The sequence below is a fragment of the Hyperolius riggenbachi genome, chromosome 2 (assembly GCF_040937935.1).
Source record: "Hyperolius riggenbachi isolate aHypRig1 chromosome 2, aHypRig1.pri, whole genome shotgun sequence".
NCBI classification, from domain to species: domain Eukaryota; kingdom Metazoa; phylum Chordata; class Amphibia; order Anura; family Hyperoliidae; genus Hyperolius; species Hyperolius riggenbachi.
Genome location: NC_090647.1, coordinates 40,750,991 through 40,774,808, shown reverse-complemented (window position 1 = coordinate 40,774,808; position 23,818 = coordinate 40,750,991). Strand labels below are relative to the sequence as shown.

The window sequence follows — 23,818 nt, the reverse complement described above, 5'->3', positions numbered from 1 at the left end:
TACAAAACTATAGTGTGTACAGACATCGGCCGAGAACGATCGTTACAAGGGCCAATGCGCCTGCGTTGAATTCTGACCAGCTTCCGTACTTCCTGTGTAGCGTGGCCCGTAAAGATTGTTACATTGCTCATTTCAATTACACTTTATTTTTAAGTTAACAATCATATATTTGTATCTATTGTAACTCCATGTCAGTGGTTTTTTTTAAATTTTATATAAATATGTACGCAACATGTCCTTCTGACCGTTCTTTTCTGCGAGAACTATCGTTAAAATGTGTATGATGATCGCTGCATCCCATCGTTGCATACCAATCTTTCCAATATCGTTCGTCTGGTAACTATCGTTCTTTGCAAAGTGTGTACGAAGCATAATGGTGCCCATACACTGTTCAATAAAAATGTTCGATTATCCCATTTATTCAACCAAATCAATTGAATCGAATGAAAGTTTTAGGCATAGTTCGCATTATAAATTGCCAACGCTATCACAAGCGCTGAGCGATTTTGAAAGCACTTTTCTAAGCGTTTTCAGAGCGATTTTCACTTAGAAAAGCGCTCTCCTGAGTGCTTTTGTGTAGCATTTCTTTTTTCACTTCCTGACGTCAGTTAGGGCTGGTGCACACCGAGCGGCTTTTTCAGCGTTTCTGCAGCCGCTTGCGGCTGCGGATACGCTTGGTCAATGTATCTCAATGGGGTGGTTCACACCGGAGCGGGAGGCGTTTTGCAGAAACGAATACTCCCGGGGTGAGGCATTTTTTGGATTTCGGATGCGTTTCTGCCTCAATGTTAAGTATAGGAAAACCGCAAACCGCTCTTGAAAAACGCCTGTTCAGAGCGGTTTGCCAGGCGGTTTTGTTACAGAAGCTGTTCAGTAACAGCTTTACTGTAACAATATATGAAATCTACTACACCAAAACCGCTATACAAAACCGCAAAACGCTAGCTGAAACGCTACAGAAAAAGAAGAAAAAGCGTTTCAAAATCTGCTAGCATTTTGCGGATCTGCTAGCGGGTTTTGGTGTGCACCAGGCCTTAGAAAGTGAACTCCTTGCCCCGGAAATGAATAAATACAATGTATTTATTCATTAAAAGCACTCGGGAAATCACTTTTCAAACCTCTTTTTCAAGCGCTTAGCGATTTCCCTTTCCTTTCCATTGAATTGCAAACGCTCTGAAAATGGTGTCGCATATGTGATTGGATAGAAAACTCATCGCTTATGTGAGAATACTCACATAAGCGAACAGTACACAAGAGCTTTTAAAGGAAATCAGAGCTGATTCACTAAAGTTTTATACATACCTGGGGCTTCCTCCAGCCCCATCCGCACAGATCGCTCCCACACCGCCGTCCTCAGTCTTCTCCATCTTCTGTATAGGGTCGTGAAACTTCCTCCAGTCGCAACCAGTTTGCGCAAAAGAAGTGCGCCCTCTACCTATCTATCCAGCGGCTACTGGAGAGATACGTAGAGAGCGCACTTCTCTTGCGTCAGACTGGCCACGACTGGAGAAAGCTACGGGAACGGAGCTTGAGAAGGCGGAGGACGGTGGCGTGGGAGCGATCCGTTCAGATGGGGCTGGAGGAAACCCCAGGTATGTATAACACTTTGATTTTTAATCAGCTCTAGCACACTTTAAAGAGACACTGTAACAAGAAAAACGTCCCCTGGGGGGTACTCACCTCGGGAGGGGGAAGCCTCCGGATCCTAATGAGGCTTCCCCCATCCTCCTCTGTCCCACGGGGGTCTCGCTACTGCTGCCCTCCGAACAGAGGCCGTACAGCCTGCTCAATATTTACCTTCCCTGGCTCCAGCGGGGGCGCTGTTGCGGCTCTTCTGACGGAGATAGGCGGAAATAGCCGATCGCTGCAGGGTCCGCTCTACTGCGCAGTAGAGCGGCCCGACGGAGATCGGCTATTTCCTCCTATCTCCGCGGGAAGGAGCGGATACTGCGCAGGCGCTGGAGCAAAAAGGTAAATATTTACATCGCCGCCGCTCCGGGAGGATTTTCTCCACCGCCGTGTGACACAGGAGGACGGGGGAAGCCTCAATAGGATCCGGAGGCTTCCCCCACCCGAGGTGAGTACCCCCCAGGGGAGGTTTTTTCCTTACAGATTTTCTTTAAAGCGAATTTTAAAATCACTAGCGCTAAAAAAAAACAACAAAAAAACAAAAAAAAACAAATCGCCCCTAAGGTGAACAACCCAGAAAGAATCTTTTTTTTTTTAATTAAGAAAAAAAAATCAATTATCCTTTTATTTTCAATAAAAAAATCCGACCGGACATGTTAGAAAAATCTTTATATTCGATCTAACGAAATAATCAAACAAAATTATCTAATTAAAAAAAAAAATGTACCATGTATGGCCATCATTAGATGAGTGGTAGAGTCTTCTGGGCTGTCTGTCCTGCAGCATTTGGACACCTTACTGGTAAATGGGCAGCCACTCTCTCAATGAAGGCAGCTTTCATTACATCCCATAGTGAAGGTTCTGACACAGTGGGCATCCTGTAGGTAGCAGTCTTAAAGGGAATCCTTTTAAACAATGCACATTGCCTGGCTGTCCAGCTGATCCTCTGCATCTAATACTTTTAGCCATACCCTGAACAAGCATGCAGATCAGATGTTCCTGACTGTCAGGATTGGTCGCATACTTGTTTCAGGGCTGGAACCCACTAGAGCGCTTTTTTGAGCGTTTAGTGAGTGCTTTAACCCTCCTGGCAGTTTGCTAAAAATCCGCCAGGGGGCAGCAAATTCGTTTTAAAAAAAAATTTTTTTTGCTTTTTCATGTAGCGAGACAAGGTCTCGCTACATGATAGCCGCTGCTCAGCGGCATCCCCCCAGCCCCTCCGATCGCCTCCGGTGATCGGAGATCAGGAGATCTCGTTCAAAGAACGGGATCTCCTGGAGGGCTTCCCCCGTCGCCATGGCGACAGTCGGGATGACGCCACCGACGTCATCGACGTCGTGACGTCAAAGGGGACTCCGATCCACCCCACAGCGCTGCCTGGCACTGATTGGCCAGGCAGAGCACGGGGTCTGGGGGGGGGCGGCTGCGGTGCGACGAATAGCAGCAGGTCGGCGGGTAGCGGCGGCGATCGCATTGCACACGCAGCTAGCAAAGTGCTAGCTGCGAGTAGCAAAAAAAAAAAATTATGCAAATCGGCCCAGCGGGGCCTGAGCAGTGCCTTCCGGCGGCATAGCCCGTGCTCAGCATGGGCTTACCGCCAGGGAGGTTAAATCACTAGCGATTTCCCTAAACGCTCTGCCAATGTAAATAAATGTAACAAATTCCACAGTAGCGATTGTGATTAACAAAATCGCAGTCGCAGGACAGGCAGCATTTTTGTTTGCGCTTCAATGTAAGGTATTGAACTGGCAAATCGCTCAGGAATCGCTACACATTTGTGTGCGATTTTAAATTACTGCAAACTGTAAAAAAAAATTATAATAATTTGAAAGGACCAGTCAGAATAAAATCGCTAATCGCGAATCGCTATCACAATCGCTGCCAAAAAGCTTACACTTTTTAAAATCGCTACCAAAATCGCCAGAAAACACTCATGAAATCGCTTACAAAATGCTAATAAAAACGCTAGCGATTTGTAGTGGGTTCCAGGCCTCAGGTGTGTGATTTAGACACTACTGCAGCCAAAGAGATCAGCAGGACAGTCAGGCAACTGGTATTGTTTGAAAGGAAATAAATATAGCAGCCTCCATACATCTCTCCCTTCAGGTGTCCTTTAAGGCTGGGAACCACAGAAGCTGGCGATTCTAAAGCGATAGGCTAATGTAAGGCATCTGGGGTGATTCCACAGGAGCGATCGATTGTGATTTCCCCAAATCTCAATTGCGGATCCTGCAGAATTTTTGGAACGATTACGCTTCAATAAAAAGTAAAGAATTGTTGAAAAATCGCTTTTCACTTGCTGTACAATAGCAATTTTGCTACCCAGAACCGCAGAAAAATAAATAAAATAAAAAGTGAATCGCAATTGCTGTACAATTTGCTAGCATTACATTTAAACGTGCTGTAAAGTCACCAGAAATCGTTCCAGAAAAAGCTACTAAAATTGCTACAAAAATTTCAAGTGTGTCCCACCCATTAAAGGAATCCTGAACTGAAAATTAAAAGTCAAAATAAACATACACACGTCATACTTGCTCCTCAATCTCTTTCTCCTCTTCTGTGTCCTGTTAGTCCACTGTGATCAATGGAATTCTCCATCCTCCGTTTGAAAAATAGCAATGACCCCATAACAGCTTTCAGGTCATCACTCTGTTGACCAGTAATATTGCTTGAGCCATAGGGAAACATTACCTTGCACATCAGTTGTCCTTTCAGTTATAACTGACAGCTACGACTATAGTGGAAAAGGGTCATTATGCTGGGTACACACGATGCAACTTTCCGTCCGATCGACGCAATCAAAACGATAATTTCCGATATGTCAGATTTGCTCCCGATCGATAACAGGATCATTTTTGTGAAGTAATGTTTGTAACATGAATCCTGTTATCGATAGGGAACAATTTGGATATGTACACACTATACAAGTCCCCGCCAGATTACCCGTGGATCGGAAATTGACGTGAGTACCCAGCATAAGGCTTCCAGTTTCGACTAGACCTAGTCGGAACGGGAAGGTATTGTTGTCAGAAGAAAATGGTGAGCTTCTGAGAGGACCTGACATCGTGGTAAGGGCTAGTGCACACCAAAAAGCCCTAGCGTAATCGCAAACGCTTAGCACTTTTTGAAGTGATTTTAGGCATGTGCAGAGCGATTTTCTAAACGTGCCTAGCGACTTTTGGTGAATTTTTGGTGTATCGTTTTTTATTTTTGTTGCAGTAGAGCTGTAACTGAACAGCTTGGAAAACAGCTCTGATCGAGCACTTTTCAGAGCGATTTTCCACTTTCCTATACGTAGCATTGAGGCTGAATCGCCTCAGAAATCAGCAAAAATGCTGCAGGACCTGCGTTTGCATTTGGAACAGGGCCGGCCCGAGGCATAGGCTGGAGAGGCTCCAGCCTCAGGGCGCAGTGTAGGAGGGGGCGCACAATTCATTCAGCGGTCATTCCTAATTGTGTTTGAAGCAGAAAGAAATAAGAAAAAGGGGTAACATAGCAGTGACTGCAAGCCAGATAACTAGATATTAAGGTGTTGGGGAGGTTGTGGGCCCTGTGGCACCTCTTAGTCTAATAGCAATCTTTGGTTGACGGCTGGGGTGGGAGGGATGGAGGGGCGCACTTTGGTGTCTCAGCCTTGGGTGCTGGAGGACCTTGTCCCACCTCTGATTTGGAAGGAAATCACATCGCTCTGGTTTGCTCCATCCCATTCAGATACATTAGCCAAGTGCTTTTCAAAGCGCAAGCGTTTTTAAATATGCTCAAACTCTCTTGGTGTACACCAGCCCTAAGTATATAATATTCATTTGCAGGCACATCATGTGTTTGTTTTAAAACTGAAGAGAGAGGTATATGGAGGCTGCCATGTTTATTTCCTTTTAAGCAATACCAGTTGCCTGGCAGCCCTGCTGATCCTCTGCCTCTAATACTGTTAGCCATAGCCCCTGAACAAGCATGCAGCAGATCAGGTGTTTCAGACTTTAAAGTCAGATCTGACAAGACTAGCTGCATGCTTGTTTCTGGTGTTATTCAGATACTACTGCAGAAATAGACCAGCAGGGCTTCCAGGCAACTGGTATTGATTAAAAGGAAATAAATATGGCAGCCTCCATATACCTCTTACTTCAGTTCCCCTTTAAAGGTGCTCTTTAGCTTGCCGGGCTGTATGCTCATTTTACTCACATGTAGTTGATGGATGTGGCTAAAACAGGCAAACTCAGTATTTTTATGGAGAGTCTGTGTAGTTTAGGCCGCGTCCTTGTGCTGCTGACTGTAGGGAAGAGGTCAGACAGGTTGAGCGTGTTGTGGGTTGAAGCACCCTTGTTTGTGAATGAAAAGAATGGTGAGTACCTGCATAACCGGACGTGACGTCCCCTCTGCCACACAAAAGATAACAAAGCTGTCAGCGACAGGGCCTCTTCTTTTAAGCAAGGCACACAAGGTACTGCTCGCCAGAAAATGCATATTAAAATTAGAATAATGAAGTGACAAAATACAGTATCTTGTTAATAACGACCGCCTAACGCCGATAGGCGTCGAAGTGGTGTTACCATGATTGTCAGTTCACGGAGGGTGTCTCCGTGAACAGCCTGCGAGCCTCTGATTGCGGCTCGCAGGCTAAATGTAAACACGCGGGGAAGAAATCACCGCTGTTTACATCATACGGCGCTGCTGCCGGGGATCGCCGCCATCTGATAGGCTGAAGCCTATCAGAGGCGGCGCAGGACGGATCGCCGCCCTGTGCCGCCCATAGCAAGAGGGAGAGGGAGGGAAACAGAGGGAGTGCGGAAATCGCTGCGGAGGGGGGCTTTGAGGAGCCCCCCCTCCGCTAACCACAAGTAGCCAGCGGCGATCAGAACCCCCCCCCCCCCCCAGCAGGACATCCCCCTAGTGGGGAAACAAGGGGGGGAAGTCTGGTCGCCCTGGCCTCCACACGATCTGTGCTGTGGGCTGGAGAGCCCGCTCAGCACAGATCACCGCAAATGAGCCCGGTCCTCAAGTGGTTAAAGTAAACCTGAGATGAGTAAAAGAAAAACAAAAACATTTTATGCATACTTAGGGCTTCCTCCAGCCCCCTTCAGGCTGATCGCTCCCTTGCCGCCTGGCCTCCGGTAGGCTGCGCAGTAACTTTGCAAGGTGGGGCTTACTGCGCATACGCGGCCTGCCCGCATGCGCTCCTGTCGCCAGGAGAGTTCTGCGGCAACTTGCCCAATTACTGGGTCGCCTAGTTGCTGGTGCGATCTGGCATGGTCGGGGGCTACTGCGCCTGCATACAGCCGCACCGCTTGCGGTCACACTCCTGCTGCCTCTGAAGTACAGAGGGCGGTATTGCAGGAAGTGAGGCGGCGAACGGTGGAACTCAAGGAAGTGAGTGAGTTCCCCGCTCGCTGCAGGCAGTGATTTTAACAAAAGTAGCTGGAGGGGGAGCACAGAAGAGGGCACCCAGGTGAGGGATGGGGGGGTCCGATCCCCCACCACCACCACTGCTGTGCCTGCTGGCCCCCTTCGTGGCTGCTACCCCCTCCAGCAAGGCGGCCCCTCCACCCACAGTGCGTTTTTAAAAACGTAAATGGACTGGAAACGTGCTGCAAAAATGCAGCATGGATCAGTTTTTTTATCCATTTACGTTTCAGTTTTTGAAAACTTGAGCCCAGACCGTGGATTGCGTTCTGCTACCACATGTAGTGGACAGAGCCTTACTATAAGGCTAGGGTCAAAAAATGGTGGGCATTTTGCAATGCAAAAACACTCCTAAAGCTTCTCAATTCCCAATCGCAGTGCACTGGGAGCAATGTGTGGTTTCCCGCAGTGGGGGGAAGCAGACACTGTTGATTTTTATCGCACAGTGCTAGTGATTCCCCTTAACCAACAGTCAGTTGTTCTTAGCTGGCCTCCAGCCAAAAACGCTGCTGTTTTCCTGCGGCCTCAAGTGTGACCCCAGCCTGAGAAAACTGACAGACGGGAGTTTGAACATTTTCTTGCCAGTCACTGAATTAACGAGTAGCAATGTCTCCTGCTGTGTGCAGATAGGTGGGAGCTGATGAGCACTCTGTACACCAAGCAGAGTATTGTTGCCATGGTTTCAGGGAAGGGCAGTTTCAGTGCACTGTCAGTTTTGAAAACTGTTTAGATGGCAACAAGATGGAATTAAAGGATCATTTTAATAGTTCTGAATTACAAACAAACTTGTGCAACACCCATCTATGTTTATGATGTAAGCGGAATTCCCCTTTAACCTACTCTGTACTGTAAAAACAGAACGAAAGATAAAAGCTGTGTATCCCCTTTAAATGGAAAATTAGAAAATAAAATACCTTCTCCCCCGGGCTCTGGTTAAAATGAATAACCCACTTTATATAATTAGTATTGACTGTCGAGTGTCAGAGCCAATTCAGAGGAGGATTTAGTGAGCCTGATGGAATGGATATGTTGGCCGGGTCAGTCTGATGAACTCGTATACTTACGTTTGTTTCTAAATTTTAAAGTGGACCTGAACTCTTTCGCAGGACAGAAGGAAAACAGAGAAATGCACCCTGTGTGTATTTAGAGATTTTAGCCTGTCTAATTACCCATTATCTGTGACTAATCACAATTGTAATTTGATCTCTCATCTCTGTCAGCTGGCTGACTCGGTAGAGCAGCTAATTGGTAAACACAGGATGTTCCAAGAAAGCAGGAAGTAGACACACTGCAGATTTATTGGGTACTTATCCGTTAGCCGGGGCGCATCCGGCAGGTGGCGCTAATTACTATTCCCCCTCCAGGCCGCCATGGATAGTAAGGAAAGATGTAATTCTGGTGGAGTTTTGTCGCCACCTAGAGGATGCGCCCAGCTAACGGACAAGTACCATTTATTGCAATATTTCAGCTGCAACAAAGAAAGGGGCGTCGAGGGCCTCGACCAACTTAGTTTTGCTGCGGGGCCTACAGAGTTCTAGATAGGCCCCCGGATGGTAGTCTACACAGAAATAACAGTCAGTGCAGCAAGAAGTGCCAGTGCTTGAGCTCCTTGCTTGCTATGAGATTCAAATCATTCTGAGTTGATGGAGGGTTATGTAAATTTTGCAAGCCAACTCCCACCAAGGTTTAATTTCATTTGTCCATTTTCAAGCCTCAAATTTGCCTACAAAAATTGCATAGTTTTGCATCAAACTGGAATTGTTTGCATCTGATTGACCATCCCTACTCCTTACCAGTAGGGAAGGACAATGAGATGTAAAAATAAATGAGTTGATGCAGAATTATGCAAATGTATGCATTTATCCCACCCTAACTTCATTCCATTGATCCATTTTCATGATAAAATTGCATACTTACCAGTAGGGGTGATCGATGAGATGCAAATTGTTCTGAAATTATGCAAATTTTGTATGCAAATGTATGCAGTTTGAAAATGGACCAATCAATTTAACCCCAGGTTTAAACTGATTGGTCCATTTTGAAGCTGCATATATTTGCATACATTTGCATCAACTCTGAATAATTTGCATACATGTGATCATCCCTACTTACCAGGTGCTTTTAAGTGATTTCATTAGCATCTAATAATCCAGAAACCTCTATACATACACAAACAGGCTCTGCATGACAATGCTAGTTTGTAAGTGCTGGGACCCACTAGGGCAGGTTATCTCAGCCAGGGTTCCTTGAGTACTCTGCAGGGGTTGCTTTGCATACTTTTCCATCGTGGGGGTTGGGAGGGTATGATAGAGTGCTCACTGTAATAAGGGTTACTGTAAAAAGCATTAAATTCAGAATGATAATGAGCACATTAATAAAAAGCACTAGAATAAGCATACCTCCCAACTTTTTGAGATAAGAAAGAGGGACACTTAAGCCACACCCCTGGCACACCCCTAATCACGCCCCGACACACCCCTAGTCACGCATACCATAAGGATTTCATAGGAAAAATATGTTGTTTTATAATTCAAACCACACTAGGGCTGCTCAAATCCAGATCCGGGAGACACTCGGATAGTTGCTCTCCGGATATCTCCCAGTAAACCTGTGCAGGGTGGGCGGGGGTCAAGCAAACCTGTATGACGTCTTCTTCGTCTGTCCCTCGGCGCCTCCCACGATGGGTTCCATGCGGCAGTCACGTGACTATAAACACTTCCTCCTTCCGGGTTGAAGGAGGAAGTGGTTGTAGTCACTCACGTGACCGCCACATGGAACACATCGTGGGAGGCGCCAGGGACGGACGAAGAAGACGTCATACAGGTTTGCTTGACCCCCGCCCACCCTGCACAGGTTTACTGGGAGATATCCGGAGAGCAACTATCCGGGTGTCTCCCGGATCTGGATTTGAGCAGCCATAAACCACACTGGTCCTTTCTATCCTGGTTCATTTTCCTTCATATTAACATTTGAAAATAAGAAATATATTAATTTAAAGGATGGGAATAAAGTTTAGAGTGAATTAAGCACATTTTTCAGCAGAAAAATACATATATCTACATAGATCTGTACATCAGTCCCGAAAGAGGGACAAATGAGGAGGAAAGAGGGACAGAGGGATTGGGTTCCTAAAGAGGCACTGTCCCTCCAAAAAAGGGACAGTTGGGAGCTATGGAATAAGGATACATTATAATGAAGGGCCTTGTAATAGGGGGTAGTGAGAAAAACAGCCACCTGCAAAATAAATACAGGGGTTCCTCAAAATCCAATACATATTTGCAGGGTTTCTCCAGGAGAAAAAGGTTGAGAAAGGCTGCTCTAGGGTGTTATTGGCAGTGTTTTGGGATCGCCAATAATCTCCAGCATTTCCCAAAAGCGCTTTGCCGTTGAGAGTTATGGGTAATCCACTAGTGCGATTGCGATTAAGGGTAATCGCATTCGCAGGACATGCAGCATTTTGAGTGTGTTTGAAGGCATATTGTTATACTTGGAATCCAAAGATGGGTTCCCTACATCTCTGCAAATCAGAGTTACAGGGGTGCAAAATTGGTAAAATCCCCCATAGGCTTTCATTGGGCCTCCTATTTACCGTTCCAAAATCTCACACCATTTCAAAGGGCAATGGCTCAGCAGTACCAAATTTTCTAGCATTGTAGGGACTCTTAGGGGGATCATGACTGGGGAGTTTCGGGCCCCTAGGCTATGGCCTTGGGTCACAAAAACCTGTTTATTTGGGCAATGTCAATGGTAATGATTCTGACGAACATAAATCGCAGCCATGGCCGTTAGCAACGTCTGAATCTCACGAAATGTCTCATGCAGGTAGAAGACATATTGTTAGACTTGGATTCCAAAGATGGGGTCCCTACATCTCTGCAAACCAGAGTTACAGGGGTCCAAAATTGGTAAAATCCCCCATAGGCTTTCATTGGGCCTCCTATTTACAGTTCCAAAATCTCACATCTTTTCAAAGGGCAATTGCTCAGCAGTGGCAAATTTTCTAGCATTGTAGGGACCCTTAGGGGGAACATGACTGGTGAGTTTCGAGCCCCTAGGCCGAAGAGGTCATAGCCTAGGGTCACAAAAACCTTTTTATTTGGGCTATTTCAATGGTAGTGATGGTGACGTACATAAATCTCAGCCATGGCCGTTAGCAATGTCTGAATTTCACGAAATGTCTCATGCAGGTAGAAGACATATTGTTAGACTTGGATTCCAAAGATGGGGTCCCTACATCTCTGCAAACCAGAGTTACAGGGGTGTAAAAGTAGTAAAATCCCCCATAGGCTTTCATTGGCTACCTATTTCACTTTCCAAAATCTCAAATCTTTTCAAAGGGCAATGGCTCGGCAGTGGCAAATTTTCTAGCATTGTAGGGACTCTTAGGGGGATCAAGCCAAATTTGATGGCTCTGGGGGCCAGGTTTGGCCCACGGGCCGGAGTTTGACATGTACGGTTGAAATGCAGAGCTGGGTTCACGTTCACTTTATAAAGAGCAATATTCTCTTGGCTGCAGACTCTGTCTGGTTGGATTACATAAGGTCCTGTAATGTGATGGAACTGATCCAGTGTCAGGGCTGTGAAGAGCTGATCGTCAGTATAAACCAGAAAGCGATATCAGAAGTCCAGCAACACGCCGGCCGGGGCAGGAGTGCCAGGAGCGTTCTCAAGTCCATGAAGTTACTGACGTCACTGAGTGCAGCTGCCATTACATGATGTTCTTTTTAATAATAGTGAAACCTCCCTCCAGTCAGACATGGTTTCCTTGACCTCCACAGCACATGATGGCAGGCCATGCTTCTCTTGCTTTAAAGGAGAACTGTAGTGAGAGGTATATGGAGGCTGCCATATTGATTTCTTATTAAAGGGGCACTACAGCGAAAAACTGTAAAATTTAAAATATGTGCATATACAGTACAAATAAGAAGTACATTTTTTTCCAGAGTAAAATGAGCCATAAATTAATTTTCTGCTATGTTGCTGTCACTTACAGTAGGTAGTAGAAATCTGACAGAAATAACAGGTTTTGGACTAGTCCATCTCTTTATTATAGGGCATTCTCAGAGATATATTTATTTTCAAAAGCACTTAGTGAATGGCAGTTGCTTTGTCCAACTGCAAAAAAACTGTGTAGCGAGCAGGGAAGCTGGCCAGCATCATTGTTTAAATCATTTTTCGGGAATATCTTTATAAAGAATAAAAACCTTGCTGAGAATCCCCTATGAAGAGATGGACTAGTCCAAAACCTGTCACTTCTGTCAGATTTCTACTACCTACGGTAAGTGACAGCAACATAGGAGAAAAGTAATTTATGGCTCATTTTACTCTGGAAAAAATGTACTTCTTATTTGTATATGTTTGCACATATATTACATTTTACAGTTTTTCGCTGTATGCCCCTTTAAGCAATATCAGTTACCTGGCAGCCCTGCTGAGCTATCTGCCTGCCGAATCACACCAGAAACAAGCATGCAGCTAATCCATATCTGACAAAAATGTCAGAAACACCTGATCTGCTGCATGCTTGTTCAGGGTCTATGGCTGAAAGCATTAGAGGCAGAGGCTCAGCAGGGTTGCCAGGCAACTGGAATTGTTTAAAAGGAAATAAATATGGCTGCCTCCATACACTTCTCACTTCAGTTTTCCTTTAAAGCGGACTTGAACTCAAAGCTTCCTCTTTTCTCAAATAGATACGCAACAGCATAATAACCTTTAAAGAAAAACATGTCTTTGTTAGGCCTTGTTCACATTGTGTTCCGATCACGTTAGCGCTCTCGTTGGGCGTTTGATGTGACTTTGTTTTCCGATTCCCAGCGCTTGGGTGGGCGGTGCATTTTTGTTAAAAGCACTTTTCTAAGCGCTTTTCCAGATCGTTTTTGTAATTCACTCCCTGACGCAAGTACGGAAGTGAACTATTTGACCCGGAAAATAATAAATACAAAGGGCCTGATTCACAAAGCGGTGCTAAAAGTTAGCACGCTGGTGAAAAGCCCTTTATCACGCCTAAACTCAGTTTAGGCATGATAAGTTTAGGTGTGATAAGTTTAGGCGTGATAAGTTTAGGTGTGCTAAGTTTAGGCATGATAAGTTTAGGTGTGATAAGTTTAGGCATGATAAGTTTAAGCACCAACTACGTTAGCACCGTAGTGCACAGCTGATCAAAAGTTTTGCGCTAGCAAAGTCTGGTGCACTTTGCATAGAGTTTAATGGCGTTGCTTTGCGTGCGGGACTTTGCACGCTATCTACACTTATCTAAACTTAGCATGCCTAAACTTATCACACCTAAACTTATCATGCCTAAACTTATCACGCCTAAACTGGCTTTTCACCAGCGTGGTGCAATGATTATCACGCCTTAAGTCTCTAGCTGGGCTAGCACCGCTTTGTGAATCGAGCCCAATGGGTGTGATTCACAAAGCGGTGCTAACAGTTAGCACACTGGTGAAAAGCCCTTTATCATGCCTAAACTCAGTTTAGGCATGATAAGTTTAGGTGTGATAAGTTTAGGCATGTTAAGTTTAGGTGTGATAAGTTTAGGTGTGATAAGTTTAGGCATGTTAAGTTTAGGTGTGAAAAGTTTAGGCATGATAAGTTTAAGAAAGAACAGAGAAAAGTAAAGTTCCGGCACTCAGCTGAGGTTGCAACAGGAGGCCAGGCTGGGCTATGCAAGATAATACACTGTAAGGATGTGGGTCCCTCTGAACTGCGTGCTCCGGCAGGAATGAAGTGGCAGGTACGTGTATGGGCCCGTTTCCACTATCGCGAATCTGCATGCGTTTCCTGCATGCAGATTCGCACAGCCAATACAAGTGGATGGGCCTGTTTCCACTTGTCAGTTTTGCTGTGCGTTTTTCTGTGCAGGATTTTTCTGCACGGCAGAGCCCTCAGAATTCGCCTGCGTGTGGAATGCAGGCGAATCGCACACAATGTATTTAATAGGGAAATCGCATGCGCGTTTTTTGCCGCGAATTCGCATGCGAATTCGCATAGGTACCAATGTTAATTCACACAGGCAGTGACATGGTTAAAATCGCATATACCCTCACCTATGCGAATTCGCATGCGAATTCGCGGCAAAAAACGCATGCGAAATCGCACCCGCATGCGATTTCATCAGCGGTGGAATCCAGGCGATTCCGCACCGCAATAGTGGAAACGAGCCCTATATGGAGAGAGGAGGCAAGGCCAGCACTGCAGTTAGGGTTCTTTATTTGTGAAAGAAAAGGCACTTACAGTTAGGTTGCAGCCAGGTGTCAAGGCAGGTTAAGTGAGCGCCAGGTCTGTGTCCCCCTGGACACAGACCTGGCGCCCACTTAACCTGCCTTGACACCTGGCTGCAACCTAACTGTAAGTGCCTTTTCTTTCACAAATAAAGAACCCTAACTGCAGTGCTGGCCTTGCCTCCTCTCTCCATATACATGATAAGTTTAAGCACCAACTGGGTTAGCACCGCAGTGCACAGCTGATCAAAAGTTTTGCACTAGCAAAGTCTGGTGCACTTCGCATAGAGTTTAATGGCGCTGCTTTGCGTGCGGGACTTTGCGTGCGATCTAAACTTATCTAAACTTAGCATGCCTAAACTTATCACGCCTAAACTGACTTTTCACCAGCATGGTGCAATGGTTATCATGCCTAAAGTCTCTAACTGGGTTAGCACCGCTTTGTGAATCGAGCCCAATGTATTTATTCTTAAAAAAGCAAAAGCAATCGCTGCACAAACCGATTTTGTGAGCGTTTTGTGTTTTTCCTATACCGTCCATTGAGGCGGAATCGCCCCGAAAATGGTCCATGCAGAGCTTTTCAGATCGGCAAGCGACTTGAATGCCCCAATCTGAACTAGCGCACAGGAAAGCATGGTGTAAGCGCTTTCAGGGCGATTTTGAAAAATCGCCAGCGCTTGAAAAAATGAAAATGCGCCTCTAGTGTGAACGAGCTCTAACAGCTGATACAAATCCTGCAATAAATCTGCGGTGTGTCTACTTCCTGCTTTCATGGAAGCAGACATATTGTTAACAGCCTGTGCTTTCAAAAGAGCTTATTGGCCTTATCTGCTGCGGCAGTCAGGTGACACAGGGGAGAGATCAAATTATAACTAGTGATTAGACACAGATGAGGGGGAATTAGGCTAATCTCTCTAAATACATACAGAGTGCATTTCTCTAAGTTTTCCTTCTGTCCTGTGCAAGAGTTCGGGTCCACTTGTAAAATGTATGTAAACGTTTATATTGTTAGCCCCACTCCCATCCCCTAACTGATTTCAATGTCATACTCATCCCTGTACTCAACGTATATAGTATATGTGTTTCTTTTGTCCTGGGATAGTATAGCTGACCCTCTTGCTTTAACACTCATATTGTTGATAGTTTTCTATCTCCGGTGTTTCTCCGCAGACACAGGGATGATATGAGGATCCACACATGGGGGTTTCGTCCACCAACCTGCGCAGGTTGAGGCTGGGGAAGCTGAAGATTGTACGCAGGCGCCTGCTGCAGCATTATGAGCACCAGCCCTTCATCTCCCTGCTGGCGGGCCTGTACAGCTGTCGCTGGAAGCGGTATCAGCGCCAGAAGACTGAACCGGGAGAGTGCTGCTGCCATTGGGTGAGGAATGTTCAGGGGGCACTTCAGGGGAACTTTTAAATTTCAGCGCTCCTCCCTTTCATTCCTCAATAACTTTATCGCTACTTATCACAACAAAATGATCTATACCTTCTTTTTTCCACCGCCAATTAGGCTTTCTTTGGGCGGTGCATTATGCTAAGAATTATTTTATTCTAAATGCATTTTAACGGCATTAATAAGAAAAAAAATGGGAAAAACATCATTATTTCTCAGTTTTCAGCCATTATAGTTTTGAAATAATACATGCTACCATAATTAAAATCCACACATTTTATTTGCCAATTTGTCCCGGTTATTGCAACGTTAAAATGATATCCCTAGTATAATGTATGGTGACAATGTTTTATTTTGAAATAAAGGTGCATTTTTACTTTCATTACTAATTTTTAGTCCACAATTTAATAATATGCCCTCTTGCCATACATATCAAAACATTTTTATTCCCTAAACTCAGTAGATGTGATTTTACTATTTGGTCACAAGATGTCCCCGCTTAGTACTTCCTATTGTGTGTAGTGTACAATAAGTACGCTATAGGAAGTAATGTGTTGCTACATTGTAACTAGGGAAGTGACACAGGCATCAATGGATGCCTGTGACCACAGTGGCCTAGAGGGGAGATTAATGAATGGGAACATTGTTCCCATTCATAAATCTAACGATTGATGTTGGTAAGCGTCGAAAAACGGCGAGCGGGAGGAAGCGCGGTGGCTCTATTTAAGAATGAACACTGTTTTTGAACAAAACCATTGATCATTCTCGGCGGACGAGAACGGATTGGCTCAGTGGACTTTTGTCCCCTGCAGCCAATCCCCACTGCTAGCGGCAACAGCGCGATCGCCGGCATTTGCTTGCATGATCGCGCGCATGATTGAGGCTCACGTCCCAGCGGCAGAAATGGTTAAAGTGAACCTGAGGTGAAAATAAACGAATGAGATAAACAATTATATATTTATCCTCCTACTCCTAAAAATGACTTCTCTTTAAGTACCCCAGGATTTCCTTTTATATTTAAATATTTACAAAGTAGGTTGAATCTTTTACTGTCTTTAATCAGTGGCAGCCTATTAAGTGTCCCAGAGTTATAAAAAGATCAATAGTTCATGTATTTTATCTCCCTCTGCTCTCAGAAGTTGTATTCTGCCAGGAAAACTTTTATAGCTGTAATTTAATTATCAGTGATGTTTACTATATTCCCAACAAGGCAGAAGCCGTCACTTCCATGCCTAGAAATTAACTATTTCAGGCAGCAAAATATAACAAGTAAAACAGCCTGGTTATTATAATGGTATGTACTGTACATACACATGTTTATCTCATCATGTCACATGTCACCTCGGGTACACGTTAATATTTCTGTTTCCAGAATTATTATTATTTTCTAGCTAGGAGGTACCTGAACCCAGGTCAGATAAGAGTTAAATATAACAGATTTGTGGATTTAAAAAACCAAGCTAAATAGCGAAGTGAAAAAAGCAACAATAAAAAAATCACTGGATGAAACAGGTAAGGGTGCTGTTTAGGACAGTAAAGGATGCTGGTTGGGACAGATGTGGGCCTTTCCCAAGTGCAAGTAACGCTTGTTCCAGCACCTTGCTGGCAAAATTGTAAATCACCTCTTGCAGAAATTGTAAAACAGGAAGAAAGCTGTCTCCAGTATTCACACTTTGCTCCAGAGCTGAAGAGAAACTGATCTTATCAGAGTTCATCAGGGACAGCTGACCTAATTCTGTAACTCAAGAATTAATCATTTTCATATTTTCTTCATATTTCATGGAATTTCCAAGGGAAGAGACCAGAGGCATAGCTAAGGTTTTCAGCGCCCGGGGACAAAGACAGTTTTTGCTCCCCCCTCTGGACAAAACGGCCATGGCCACTCATCAGAATGTGGTTGTGGTCATGGGTGGCGACAAATGTACAAATGCTGTTTAGATAGCCATATGTGCCCCATTCAGATAGCCTGATGTTTATTTATTTAACCACTTCAGCCTTCAGTGTTGTTTCACCTTATGCATCCGAGCAATTTTCACCTCCCATTCATTCGCCAATAACTTTATCACTACATATCACACTGAATGGATCTATAGTTTGTTTTTTCTATCACCAATTAGGCTTTCTTTGGGTGGTACATTTTGCTAAATATATTTTTTTTTCTAAATGCATTTTAATGGGAATATTAAGAAAAAGAAATGGGAAAAAATCATTATTTCTCAGTTTTCAGCCATTATAGCTTTAAAATAATACATGCTACCATAATTAAAAACCCACGTATTTTATTGGCCCATTTGTCCCGGATATTGCACCATTTAAATGATGTCCCTATAACAATGTATGGCGTCAATATTTTATTTGGAAATAAAGGTGCATTTTTTCGATTTGCGTCAATCACTATTTACAAGCTTATAATTTAAAAAAATTATAGTAATATACCCTCTTGACATGCATATTAAAACCCCTTAGGTAACTAAAGACTAAAGACCCTTAGGTAACTATTTATGTTGTTTGTTTTTTAATTGTAATTTTTTTTTTATTAAAAATTGTATTTGGGGTTTTTTGGAGTGGGGAGGTAAACAGATAATATTAACCTACTTAGCGGTATGCCCGACACTGTGCAGAGGTTTTCCAGCCAATCGGTATTCATTTGTTTAACTGTACCCTTTAGATACTAGCTAGCACTATGCTAGCTAGTATTGTCTTCCGGCACCCCCCGATTGCCCGCAATCCCCCCTCCCCCTGATCGCCCGCTGGATATATTACTACGCCGGGTTCCAGCGATTGAGTAGCCTCCAGCTCGGCTCCGGTCCTCACTATAGGGAGGATCGGGACTGCGCATGACGTCATGTATGATCCTCCCCATAGTGAAGACTGGAGCTAAGCGGGGAGGCTGCACCTATCACGGGATCCAGGAAAGGTAATGTATTCAGCAGACAATACTAGCTAGCCTAGTGCTAGCTAGTATCTAATGGTTACAATTAAACTAATAAATTAGCGCGGGGGGGACTAGTAGTGCAAAACCTCCTGAGCGGCGTAATGCTCAGGAGGTTAAATGTAATTGATTGTGTATATTTAAAAAAAAAATGTATGTAGATGTAGTTTTACTATTTAGCCACAAGATGGCCACAGTAATTTTTTTTATTTTTCATCCTGTAAGCGAGAGCTCTTGCTTACAAAACTGAAGGGATGACGTGAAGCCGTCTGTTTTTCATAGGTCTATCTGGACGGATATATGCATCCTCTCTATCCGGCTATATCGGCTTCTCTGAAAAGCCGTGATTTTTCCAAGTTTCATGTCATCCCTTCAGTTCCTGTAAGCAAGAGCTCTCGCTTACATAGATCAATGAATGGGAACTGTGTTCCCATTCATTGATCTCCAGGCTAACAGAAAGCGGCGGGAGCGCGCTGTGAACGCGCCCCCGGCTCAGCTGCAGCAGGGCAGGCTTTCTGGATGGATATATCCGTCCAGGTAGACATAAGTGGTTAAATAGCCAAATGTGCTCCCCTTTAGATAGCGTGTATGTGTGAAGCTGTATACTGTGAGGCTGTATGCTGTATATGTGAGGCTGTGTACTGTATACAGTATGTAAGGTTGTGTACTGTATAGGTGAGGCTGTGTAATGTATAGGTGGTGCTGTATACTGTATATGTGACACTGTATACTGTATATGTGAGGCTGTACGCTGTATATGTGATGCTGCATATGTGAGGCTGTACTCTGTATACTGTATGGGCTTGATTCACAAAGTAGTGCTAACTGTTAGCACGCTTGTGAAAAGCCCCTCTTCACGCCTAAACTCAGTTTAGGCGTGATAAAATAATCTAGCGCACAAAATCCCGCGCGAAACGTCGCATCCGATGCACCTATAAGGTCGCATGGGGTGTGACTGATGTTAAAGTCGCATCGCGGTGCAACATTTCTTATTGTCAAAACGGTGCTAACCTACTTAGCACCCTTCTTATCACGCCCTAAGATGCTAAGTAGGTTAGCACGGCTTTGTGAATTAAGCCCTATATGTGAGGCTGTACACTGTACATGTGACGTTGTGTGCTGTGCCTCACGCCAGCTCCTAATGGACCAATAATGGGGCAGATCTTGCTTTCCGCATCTAGAAAATAACAGGTTTTGTGCTGGGAAGACAAGGCAGGAGAATGCGGCAATAATATAGCCGGCTATTGAATTGTGTCACACAACGTAGATGAAATTACAGCCCGTAATGAGAGCGCCTCTGCAGCCTAGCGAGACAGCCAGCCATTTGCACACACTCTGTTCCCTCATAGGCGGAAGAGAAAACATGGCAGTGTGTCACCATAGCAAGGGGATCAGGTTACCATGGCGGGAGGGGAATATCAATTCTGCTACAGGAAGAAGACATTCATCACGCATCATTTGTATGTTAACTGACCACATAACATAATCCCTGGTCAAATAAAACAAAATGTGACACAAAACAAGGTCAATGGATTCTCCATTCCTCCAGCTGTCAGACACAAGAGGACCTGTCTGCAAAGTTTTATTTGGTATTCATGATGCTCTGTGCATAAAAATAATGCCACTTTTTTTCTTAAGGTCTTAAAGAGAACCTGAACTGAAAATAAAAAGTCAAAATAACCATACACGGTTCATACTTACTCATCTCTTTCTCCTCTCCCGTGTCTTGTTTGTCCACTGTGATCGATGGAATTCTACGTCCTCCATTTTAAAAATGGCCATTACCCCATAACAGCTTCCTGGTCAGCACACTGTTAAACTGTAATATCACCCACTTGAGCCATAGGGAAACATGGATATTACTTTGCACATTCAGTTGTAACTGACAGCTGCTGATATATAACTGACAGCAACTGGTATATTTCAGTTCTGACAAAATATTGTCAGAACTGGAAGGGATCACTGTAAGAAGAAAATGGTGAGATTCTGAGAGGAACTGATGGTGAATTTAGTATGTAATATTCATTTGCAGCTACGTCATGTGTTTATTTTAAATAATTTTACTCGCTTCAGGTTCCCTTTAAGGCCGGTTTTACATCTAATTATTGTGTTGCTGTTGGGATGAGATGCTCCTGCTCAGGGACGTAACTAGAAATCACTGGGCTCCCCTGCAAAACTTTGGATGTGGCCCCACTGAATAGGGACTGTCTACAAATCTTTGTCTGCAAAACTTTGTATCAGTGGCTGAGCAGATGTAGTCATTAGAACAATTTTGCAGGGAGTTTTATCTCTCCTTGCCCTTAGTTGTCAGTCTCTCAGGATGGGCCCCCCTGTGGCTTCTGGGCCCACCTGCAGCTGCATCCCTTGCAGGGTCTATTGTTACGCCCCTGCTCCTGACGAATCAAACAGGAACAAACATATGACCCTTTGGCAGGGTTCGCAGACAGGGTAATATGCATGGCACCACCCCCCGCTCAGTGCGGTATACCCTACTGGGCAGGAAGAAGGTAACTGGGATTCCTGCTTGTCCACGTATGCACGCCACGACGCAACGTGCTCCGTCATTTACACTACACGTGTCACCCATAGACTACCATTACCCCAAGACCGTGTGGTAAGTTCTGATGCCATTACATCGGATTGGACTTTTCTGGCGCACTGCAAGGGACCACAGTAAGGGCTTGATTCACTAACCGTGATAACTCAAATATCACACCTTGTCAAAGATATCACGCCTTATGAAAAGATAGCACATCTTATGAAAAGATATCACACCTTATCAAAGTGAACACGCCTTATCAGAGTAGCATAGCGAGCGCTACCAAACCTGCAGGGGCTCAGGGCAGGACCAGTGCCATTGCCAATTAGCAGGCATACGTTTGTAGTGCTTGCTATGCTACTCTGATAAGGCATGTTAACTTTGATAAGGTGTGATATCTTTTCATAAGGTGTGATCTTTGATAAAGTGTGATATTTGAGTTATCACGGTTTAGTGAATCAAGCCCTAAGTGTGAAAGTCTCCATAGACTCCATAGACTTGCAATGCACATTGCTTTGCAGTCCTGATGATCCTCTGCCTCTAAGGGCTCGTTTCCACATATAGCGAATCCGCATGCGGGCACTGCATGCGGATTCGCATACTCAATGTTAGTGGATGGGGCTGTTTCCACGTGTGCGGCGGCATTTTTCGGTGCGGGAAAAAATCTGCACGACAGGGTCGTCAGATTTCGCGTGCGGCAGGAATGCGGGCGAATCACCGCTAATGCATTCAATAGGGAAATCGCATGCGGCTTTGTCATGCGGATTTCCCCACGATTTCGCAGGCGATTTCGCATGAAAGGCAATGGAACTTTACACAGGCAGTGACATGGTTAAATTGGCCTGGCTCCTTGCCATGCGAAATCGCATGCGAAATCGCGGGTAAATCCGCATGCGGAAACGCAGCCGCATGCGATTTCTTCAGCGGTGGAATCCAGGCGATTCCGCACCGCTACAGTGGAAACGAGCCCATACTTTCAGCTATAGACCCTGATCAGGTATGCAGATCAGGTGTTCTGACCGAAGTTTGACTGGATTAGCTGCATGCTTGTTTCAGGTGTAATGGAAGTGCTTCTGCAGCCTACCTCAAGTGGCATTTGCATTTTAAAAGATATACAAAGTAAGCACACAAACCCTAGACGTCTGCCTGTCCTTCGCTGCAGTTCAGCTGTGGTCCATTGTTTAGCCGATTCCTACAAAATGGTCGGCAGCTTCCCCATATGCGCGGCCCCCTCATGATCGCACTATCTTGGCCGGGAGCGTTCTGAGTTCACCAGTGCTTGCTTGCTTTCTATTATATTAATATTGTAGCAATATATTTTTTTCTTTTTTTCTTTTCGCTTCTTTCACCTACATGGAGAGCTCCATTGACTGCATGAGCAAAATCTTCCACATGCCAGCACCACACCTCAAATCAACTCCAAGCCTTTTATCTGCTGAATTGATCATGTCATAATGACAGACTGGCCCACACCTGCCCATGAAATAGCCTTTGAGCCAATTGTCCAATTACTTTTTAGCCCCTGAAATGAAGGGATTGTGTTAAAACAATGCTTTAGTTGCCTCACATTTTTATGCAATCGTTTTGTTCACCCCACTGAATTATGGGTAGAAACACAATAGGCAGAATCGCATATGTGTTTTCCATTGCATATAGTGGAAAACACATATGCGATTCTGCCTAGTGTGTTCACACCCTAAAGCTGAAAGTCTGCACTTCAACCGCATCTGAGTTGCTTCATTTAAAATTCATTGTGGTAATGTACAGAACCAAAGTTAGAAAAAAATCTCTTATGTGTAACATATACATTCCTTTCTCTCTCTCTCTCTCTCTCTCTCTCTCTCTCTCTCTCTCTCTCTCTCTCTCTCTCTCTCTCTCTCTCTCTCTCTCTCTCTCTCTCTCTCTCTCTCTCTCTCTCTCTCTCTCTCCCTCTCTCTCTCTCTCTCCCCCTCTCTCTCTCTCTCTCTCTCTCTCTCTCTCTCCCTCTCTCTCTCTCTCTCTCTCTCTCTCTCTCTCTCTCTCTCTCTCTCTCTCTCTCTCTCTCTCTCTCTCATTCCTGATGTCTGTTTGTGTTACAGAAGGAGAGCATTTTCTTCTTCTTTCTGATTGGTGCGTTCTCTCTGGCTCTGGTCTTCGTGTACTTCTGGGGAGAAGCAAAGAATGACTACAATGATTTTGATTGGTGAGTTCCTACACACTTATCAATCCAATGTCTGATTGCAGCAATCCGTGTTTATCAGTGTGCGGCACCAGGGAGAAGCTTGCAGTGGCTGTTGTACCCCCCTAAATTCTTATTAGCACCCTGATAGCACCAGCACCCCTGCCACTGTGGTGGTTGCCGGTGCTATATGGGCGGGCAAAATTGTGCCAGGGGCACACACACAGATAGTGCCCTTTTCCACTAGCGGCGTTTGCGAGGCTGAATCGCAAAATCGCAAACAGCTAGTGATTTTGAAATCGTTACGGTTTGCTTTTTAACATAGGAATCGCGGTAGGTAATTTCCACTACCGTGATTCGTTTTTGACTAAAACGCGATCGCACCGCGGAGCGATCTTTGCCGCGATTTTGCTATGCAGTGCATCGCATAGCAAAATCGTGAACGCAATCGCCGGGAAGTTTCCTGCACTTGCGATTCAGCAATCGCTAGCGTTTAGCGCGAACGCTAGCGATTGCTAGTGGAAAAGGGCTGTAAGAGCAGGTTAAAA

At 44.7% G+C, this 23,818-nt stretch overlaps 1 protein-coding gene across 4 annotated transcripts in view; it reads left to right on the top strand.

The window, feature by feature from the left end:
- GDPD4 (glycerophosphodiester phosphodiesterase domain containing 4) overlaps positions 1-23,818 on the top strand; it is a 122,447-nt gene that overhangs the window by 34,347 nt on the left and 64,282 nt on the right. For 3 of the 4 annotated variants that reach the window (XM_068266682.1, XM_068266683.1, XM_068266681.1), the window contains exons 2-3: positions 15,417-15,626; positions 23,191-23,294. In XM_068266682.1, the coding sequence (XP_068122783.1) occupies positions 15,444-15,626; positions 23,191-23,294 (287 nt within the window). In that variant the 5' untranslated portion in view covers positions 15,417-15,443. Of the gene's footprint in view, positions 1-15,416; positions 15,627-23,190; positions 23,295-23,818 lie in introns of those variants that run through there. The other variant, XM_068266684.1, reaches the window with a different exon arrangement.